The sequence below is a fragment of the Macadamia integrifolia genome, chromosome 3, assembly GCF_013358625.1.
Source record: "Macadamia integrifolia cultivar HAES 741 chromosome 3, SCU_Mint_v3, whole genome shotgun sequence".
Classification (NCBI taxonomy): Eukaryota; Viridiplantae; Streptophyta; class Magnoliopsida; order Proteales; family Proteaceae; genus Macadamia; species Macadamia integrifolia.
The window spans coordinates 31,596,010-31,604,839 of record NC_056559.1 but is presented as its reverse complement, the minus strand read 5'-3'; the positions used below and the strand labels follow the sequence as shown (position 1 = coordinate 31,604,839).

The 8,830-nt window shown below is 39.4% G+C and overlaps 1 protein-coding gene and 1 long non-coding RNA gene across 3 annotated transcripts; one reads left to right on the top strand and one right to left on the bottom strand.

Annotated features, from left to right (window-relative positions):
• Positions 1 to 4,003: 4,003 nt before the first annotated feature.
• On the bottom strand, positions 4,004 to 4,555 carry LOC122074361 (B3 domain-containing protein At5g26805-like). Its single transcript, XM_042639186.1, has one exon. The coding sequence runs from the start codon at positions 4,553 to 4,555 to the stop codon at positions 4,004 to 4,006; it is 552 nt and encodes a 183-aa protein (XP_042495120.1).
• Positions 4,556 to 5,484: 929 nt separating this feature from the next.
• On the top strand, positions 5,485 to 6,599 carry LOC122073095. 2 transcript variants are annotated; one of them, XR_006138666.1, is made up of 2 exons: positions 5,485 to 5,692; positions 6,100 to 6,599. It is a non-coding gene; the product is annotated as an uncharacterized LOC122073095 (long non-coding RNA). The 2 variants fall into 2 exon arrangements; XR_006138667.1 differs by having other exon boundaries at positions 5,485 to 5,936.
• Positions 6,600 to 8,830: the final 2,231 nt, after the last annotated feature.

Here is an 8,830-nt window from a genome sequence, read left to right as displayed (position 1 = left end):
ATGGACTGAAAACTAGGATTGCATTGAAGCTATTGATGGCACCCACATCAGTGCCATCATAGCTAGGTCGGAGGAAATACGGTATCGAAATCGGAAGGGTCTGATCACACAGAACGTTATGTGTGCATGTTCATTCGACATGCGATTCACGTTTGTGCATGTGGGTTGGGAAGATAGTGCACATGACGCAGGAATTTTTGAAGAAACAAGAATGAATGTTACTTTAGGGTTCCCTCATCCGCCACCAGGTACTAATATATTATGAATTTCTGTTTGTCATTTTGTAGAAGTACGATATGGAGTACATATCTAATCCCGTACATATTTTTATACTAATACAAGGCAAGTATTATGCAGTTGACTCGGGGTACGCAAATCAATTGGGGTATTTGGTGTGATTCCGGGGAGAAAGGTATCACTTATAGGATTACGGTGACGATAGACTTGGGCCTAGAACAGAAAATGAATTGTTTAATCATAGACACTCGTCACTACGAAATGTTATTGAAATAACATTTGGTGTCTTGAAAAATAGATTCTATATTTTAAGGAGTATGAAGGCCTACAATATAGAAGATCAGACAAAGATCATAGTTGCCTGTTGTGGGCTCCACAATTACATCAAGGAACAGACAATTCAAGATCAATTATTTAATGAACTTGGAAGTGAACAAGCTATTAATAACCCTATGAATCCCGATCCTGTGGTGTACTATGCTTCAACTTCTGATACGACCGAGAGACGCTCAGTGAGAGAAATGTCATTAGTACGCCTCAATATAGCTAATCAATTGGCTAGATTGAGGAGAATGGCTACGATTCTGTTTGGTGGATCGTAAATTTTGTCGATGATAGTCGGGATTTGACATAGTATACATTTGTAAAAGTTGTTGATTAATGTAACATGCAACTTATTGTGGTTACATACTTGATAATGTTGTTGCTTTCTACAGTATTATTTCTATTGAATGGGTGGTATGCTATCATATGTGTTGTTGAATGTTGTAGCTTTATAAGTGTGTGGAAAAGGGGAAGGAAATAAATAGAAAGAGTAGTGATTAACACTTGGCAACAATAGGATCGGGGAAATGATTCTTGTACGGTGTTTGATCTACAGTTGGATTTCACTGAAAATAAAAACCAATTAAAAGAGGAAAAAGATTAAGTGGAATACAAGTGTGGATCAAATTCCGTAGTAAAATCATTCTCGTACAAGTACCTGACCCAAACTCTCTCTAGCATTACTTCTCATTGTGGTTGACCATTTAACGACTTTTAATGGGATTTTTTTCCTCGTTAAACTGAAGAAACTTACGCAGATCCACCAAGAGTTTAGAAGTGATTTTGTTAGTAGCCTATCTAAGGTGTGACGTAAAAGAACATTCTCCATGTATTTTTTTTTTTTTCTCAACAAAATACTTTGATAAGAAAAATACAGTTCAGATGGGATATTAAATAAGATAAAGAGTAAATAGTCCATGGCCAAGGGTAGGTAACTCCTTGTTGAAGAGCAGAGTGAGGGTTTTGGCATCAGTCCGCACCATGGTTTGAGGAATCTGATCGGTATTGGTCTTGGTCGATCTTGATTCTTAGCCAATATCATATCAGTGGATCTGTATGGATAAGGGAAAAAATGACCAAAAATGTGACTTTAAACATAATACCAGGGGTAGTTCCATCCGATCAAAGGCGATTCAGATGGGTATCAGCCTTGATCGATCCCATTTCTAATACCATGTTCTCAAACCTTGGTCTGCACCTCTACAGTGACTTCTCCCAATGGTGTCACTCGACATTGCCCTTATCGGACAGCTGTCTTAAGTTTCCTTTGCTGCAAAGGCATGATCTAGGTTAGCATTAAGCAAGTGTCTACGCTCAATGATCCATGACATTAAATTTTCATTAGATTTAAGAGAATATATCTTTCCCAAGATGCACTCGGTGCTTCATTATGCTCAAAGTTGTTCTAATCTATTGTGACAGTGTGAGTCGTGTGACACACTAACAGAGACTCCAAATTCATCCCCCAAATTATGTGTAGAATAAAAGACATACTCCAAACTTATAAAGCACTTCGTTGGACCCCACAAGGCAAGATTTCCAAAATGGCAGCTGCCAGTAAAATTGCAGAAACCGATCATTACTTCTCTTTGTAATTCCTAGCTTTAAAATTAAAATTACTTTCCTCAACAACTTAAAGACCCCCAAACTTCGACTTATTGAGAAAAAAAAAAAAAAAAAAAATGAAAGAAATCCATGATCATCAGTTTCTTGTGTATTTTCAAACAGCAACTACCGCACCCAACTCAGTTTCTTTTTCAGTTTTTGCATGGGCAGCTCTTCAATGCATCGATGAACAAATCAAAGGTAGGTGGGCTGAGGTGAAGGTGTTTGCATGCAAATTCACAGAGAAGGATTTGTTGGAGGATAAGCCGGACTTCTCGTAATGACTGAAAAACAGAAACCCCTGGTGGATTGGTCCCCAGCACATTCCGATCACATTCCCTCCCTGCCCATGTCTCTCCCTTCATCCTTAATCTCCCTCAGCCAATCTCACACCTACAAAAATGATTTTATTTTTTTTCCCTTCCCATTACTTACAACCTGACAGAGGTTGAGTGAGCCTACTTAAAAAGGACGTATCCAGTGCACAGGACTCTTGCCACTGTAGGGTCTGGGGAGGGTCATAATGTACACATCCTTACCCTTGTTTCGTGGAGAGGTTGTTTTCGATTAGAATCCACGGCCATTAGTTCGCAATAGAGCAACCTTACCATTGAGGCGAGGTCCACTCACTCTTGAGTAAGCTAACTTATACAAGATAAATGAATTTAGAGAAAAAATGCAATTGGAAGTACAACCCATCAATGTTAATCAATGGGTAAAGTGTGCCTTTTTTACCCCTCTGCTCATTTGGAGGTAAATTGTGGTTATTAAAGAAGTCATGGCTACCCCATGAGCATGTGGACCAAGCCCAGGCTGAAGGAAATTGTCAATGCTTACCCACCATGTCCACCCAGACTTAGGGGGGAATGGTGGGTGTTCTTTACCAGTTTACCCTCTAAGCTAAATGGGGGAAGGCAAGGGTGTCTATTATTTATCCCACCTTGTTAAACAGGGGTTCACAACCTATAATTTCCTCCCATAGTCATATATAGTCATTAACCTACCAAATAGTGACATTTAGTTAATTTTATAATAATAATATTGATACATTAATCATTCGATAAAAAAATGTCTTTCTCAATGCACGAGGCTCTGCCATTATGGAGTTTGTAGTATTTCATAATGTATCCCCATTTCGTGAAGGGATTGTTTTTCGACAGGAACCTGTGACCACTAGGTCGCATTGGAGCAACTTTACCATTGTGCCACCCTCACTGAATGATAACCCTATAAATTAATTCATTGATTAGAACATGGACTTAGGTCCGTTAGTACTTAGACTTTTATTTTGCCATTTTTTATGTTTTATAAAAACATGTAAGAGGCTAGACACGATTTCTCTTTCCATTGTTCTCTCTTTTCTCTCCTTATTCTCTTCTTTCCCACCACAAGCAGATCTTCCATCATCCGATCTGCATCATCACTAACTGATATGTTAATTGGCCTGCATGCAGGAGGCTCAAAATGCTTACAATCAGGATCTCAAACTGCTACATTAATTGACATTTGTTTTATCAGAAAAAGAGACCCAAAATTGCCACTTAATTTTGTTGTTGCCATTACGATCATATTCTTTCTTTTTAAGGGGACTTGATGTATCTGTATTCAGATCCTGGATTTTACTTGTAAATGTCATAGTAAAAATTGGCATTAATGGGGTCAGTGACCAACATGGTTCATGGTAAGTTCAAAATTGAGAAATTTAATCAATGAATAATCTGTATATGAAAAATAGAATTACAAAAGAAATCAAAAAATGGAAAGAAATCCATGATCATCAGTTTCTTATGTATTTCTAACAGCAACCACCGCACCCAATTCTGCTTCTTTTTTAATTTTAGTTTTTGCATGGGCAGCTCTCCAATGCATCGATGAACAAATCAGGTGTAGGTGGGCTGAGGCGAAGGTGTTTGCGTGCAAATTCGCAGAGAGAAGGATCCGGTGGAGGATAAGCTGGACTTCTCTTGATGACTGAAAAACAGAAACCCCTAGTGGATTGGTTCCAACACATGCCGATCACATCGTCCTTGTGAAGTTGCCTCCTGACCACGAAGCGTTGTATCCAGCGCCGACCAAGTTTGTAGGAACCATTGCTTTCCCACTTCTTGAAACTCAACGAATAGTAAGTTCCAGTGTTTAAGTCATCCACACGCACCGTCAGTCCTTCATTCTTCCCTTCCACTTCCTGTAGTTCAGATTTAGAAAGGAATGGGAGAACACATTTCCTCACCTGATCAACTGGCAGTATAACTCTTCTCAGGTGATGATCAAGGTCACTCTTGTTCAGCTTCTTCATCACATCCCATGTATCACTCCACAGCTTCAGTTTCAATAGATCATCCTCGTCTTCTTCTTTTCCTCTTTCTTCTCTCTTTCTCTTCACACCCATCTTGATCTCACGACCACAACACAACACAAACACTGCTTATAAGAAAAACCCTGAAATTCTCACTGAAGATGAGAGAACGAATGATTGAATTGGGAAGGAATGGATCCAAATGGGTGTATTTATAGAAGAAAAGGTAGAGAAGGTAATCAGAAAAGGAAACTAATTGAAGCTAACTCAGGTTCGTAAAGTTACTAATCCTATGCTCGTATGGATTTACTTGATCTCCAATCCTAACGTTACCCTAACTCAGAAAGGAAACTAAGGAGACTACAGAGTTAGTTAACTTGATCTCCAATCCACATTGCTAGCTGTAATTATATATGTAACGGTCATCTTGAAATCTAAGTCAGTTAATTCCCGCGCGAGCAAAGGTCGTTCAAAATGGTCACCTAATGGACATCTTCCTATTAGGTCCAGCCGGTTTATCCAGCTAATACGGCTCGTCATCAAAACTCTAATGTTCAGCTAGACCGGTTGGACAGACTGAAATGACTTGGTTCAGTCTGGGCCGGGGTTGAGGGTTGGCCCCATAGGGAGAATGAGTTTGAGGGAGCCATTGATTGGTTGTTGAAGCGAATGATGACGTGTTTGGTTGAGGGCCCCACTCCACAAAGTAAAGTTGGCCCGAGAGATTATTATAGGTTAAGTGATGTATCTATCTTCTCCTGTCGGGAAAAAAATCGTCTGTAATTTCGATCTCATATAATTCCGTACAATACCACATTCAGGCGGTGACACATGTATTGATACCAATGCAATGATCCAGATCTGATTTAAATGTCTCTTCACTGATTTAATGTTTTATTAGTTGTACCAGATCTGGACCATTGTATTGGTATCAATACACGTGTCACCGCCTGAAGGTGGTATTGCACGGAATTGTACGAGATCGGAATTGTAGACGATTTCAACCCCTCCTGTCGAGGCGAAGGCGAAGTGTCTCGTGAATCGTGACGAAGGAAGCTGTGAAGGGGCAGAAGGCGGCGATGCGATGGTTGGGTCCGAGTCAGGGCAGATTTCAGAGGCAATGATATGGTGATGGCGATTGGTGGGGAGGCGAGACGGAGGGAAGGAATATGGAGAATGGCCTGTCGTAATCACAGGGGGATGTGTCAGGGATGTCAGCACTAACATTGGGTAAGAAAACAAGAACTCCATTCTCATTTCTCAGAGGTTCTACTAAATATAGAGGATGAAGGCGTTCAAATCTTGATTGTCTCAGCTTCTAGCTCTTTTTCAATCTTCATCTTCAGGATTACTTTCTCTACTTGTAGCTTGTTGATTAATTCTTAGTTCAGTTGCGTTCAATTTGAATTAAATGCTACCCTGATGATGGTCACTGTGAGGTTCTCAGCCTTTGCAATGTAAATTTATTTTACAGGTTAAGAGAACTCCTCTTATGTTTATTTACTTTTGTTTCTGGCCTCTCTGATTCAACAGATGAGTAAAAATCAAAGATTGGATTGAAATCTGTTGAATCAATTCTTTTGCCTCCTCCTATCTGTATTGATGATAATACGAATCGTGTTGTTTCTTTTGCCTAGACAATGTTTCAAGTCGTGAGAACTCCCTCTGGAACTAGCAGAGTGTGCATGTGGAATACTTCATTATCTTGGGTAGACAAATGCCATTTTTCCATCCAAATTTTGCTCCTGGCTTCCGGTGTTCTTGTGTTACTACATTGTTTCCAGCATACTATTGCCTAATGTGTTCCCATAATGCCTGGACACAGGAACAACACGAAAAATTTGTTGAACAGATAATTCCAAGTTTATACAGGCAGGACTGGGCTACGTCTTGGTTAGATTTCTCTTCTTTTCCTTCCTCTGATCTAAGTCAGAGTTCAGAAATTCCTTTTTTTTTTTTCTTCTTCTTCTTCTTTCATCCACACGTAGGATGTTTGCTATTAAGTGCAGTAGTAGGCTGGATCTAGTTTTAGTTTCCCGATTGGAGTCCGAAGAACAGTTTCTCAAATCCTATAAATGTATTGATCAGATTTGTCAGTTAATGGAATATTCGGTTTATGGTTTCGGTTATTAGAGAATGGGGCTCTTTTGTGTGGTTGAAGACAACCTTAGTTGATTATGGTGAACAATTTAATGGTCTCAGTTGGTTTATCTCTAATCTCAGGTCAGATCTTTCTTGTGGTTGCTAATCTGGTTTGGTGCTAAATTATTCTTTCTTTCTTGCAACCAATCATTGTTCCTAATACATATTTAACTCAGAAAATTAGTTATGAAGATTATTTTATTGTGGAAGTGTTTTCTGTGGGTGAGTGTGGTTTCTGCGTGAGGACCAATGGGAGCACATGAGGAATCATTCACAGAGATGTCATTTTCTATTTCACAGGGTGGGCTGGTCATTTCGCAACCCCATGTGTCAAGGCGCAAGGGCCACACTCCACGGGAACTTTTTTTCCCTATTTTAATACTCTGTTTTAATGTTAGTTATTAAACTGAGAACAGCTTCTTAACTCATCTGATTCAATTCATTTCTGCTTGTGATTTTGGGAAGCTAATGAGGTAATCCTTGGCTGTAACCAACTCATCCTGGTGAGTTTGGCTTTGAGAACTCTACTGTGCAAAGACTTATGCTGCCTCGATCTTGATATTACGAAATATGAAGACAAATTTCACTTTGATAAACCCAGATAAGCAAGAGGCAAAAACTGAGTGATACATATATATTTTTGTTTAGTGAGTCATCTTGTTATCATTAGGTAGGTGAACGAAGAAGTTATAACTTTACTTTTTCACCCCTTATTTTATTCATAAAAGTTATTTAATGTAAGAGTAGTTCACAAATAAACTACATTAAATGATTTTCTTTTTGAAATTTTTTTTTTTATCTATAGACAAAGTAACTTTTAAGAATAGCACCAGGAGAAAATAAAAAACAAATCTTAGTTATAGCAAGATTTTCCTTTTAACACTACAAGGAAACGATAATGTGCTTTGCAATTACTAGCGTCACCCCCTCCCCCTATCTTACTAAGAGGGGTGTCCGGGGTGAATTCTATTTGTCACTCATCAGGCAAAGTTGCTACCCCATTCCCTTTCTTCCCTTAGATCCTGTACATTAGTCTCCCCTACAAAGAAGCGGATAGTCCCTACTTTAAGTTCCAAATTTCTCAAGGTTCAGTAAGGACTCCTGATCTGCCTCATGTCAAGAGGACACCTTGCCCTGGTACCTTCCTCCCCGCACCTGCTCCTTGTGCTTTGAGTTGAAAGAGGGGGGGGGGGGGGAGAGGGGTGTTAAGTATAGGAGATGTTAGGGTTTGCATAGCAAGCATGCGGAGGGAAGACAGTGGGAACTGTGTGTTTGAGATCAATTGGTGGGTTGGCGTCTTTACTTCCATGTAGTCTATGATGCAAGTAGTTCCTCCAAGGTGATTTGTTCTTTCAAGGTATAGCTTCAGAACTGTCAGAGATCCATTTGGGTTGCTTTAGCCTCGATTCGTTTTCATTGCATGCACAGAGAATCGCTATGGTGTTTCCCATAAATGACTCACAAATCTTTCCTTTCTGGGGCGGATGGATTAGCTCCTTGTGTTTAACCAGTAACCACCAGAGACTGTCCAATTTTGACCAACCCGCTAGCCTGTTAGATTTCCTCTGCCTAAAGGCTGGGTGTGGAAAGGAAACCAATTGAAACCAACTCAGGTTAGTAAAGTTACTAATCCTATGATTGCTATAATTGAATACATGTATTTATTATGAATACATGTAAATTTGAACCAGACCGGACCAGCCAAACCCTACCTCAATCACAAATACCAGATAAGAAACTAATTGAATCGAAACTTCTTTCATGGTTTGGTTTCGGGCTAGCCAATATCGAACTGAAACCATAATTGCAATAATTGAATCTTAACAGCATCTCCAAGGAAAAATTCTATTGAGGGAGAAAGATCTTTTTTTTCATCATGTGGTCCCTACACCAGTGCAAGGGCCAATGAAGGGGTGCATATGGGTATCAACAGGGGTGGAGGTATCATTTCGCTGCCATCTTTGTATGGACGTTGAGGCCGCCCTACTAGGGAACATTCGTTTTCCCCTTTAATTTATAATACAATGACATTTGTTGATTGGAGGAAAATGTAAATGTAAAAGGTATTGCATAATTGGCAAATGACTCCATCACCGTAAACTTGCTCTGGAACTCTTGTTTTGATTTTCAAAGAAAGAAAAACCAGACAACGTAGCATTCATTAGTTCTATACAAATCAGACATATTCTTAAACCAAGATTTCCTAACCATTGCTTCATAGGCATT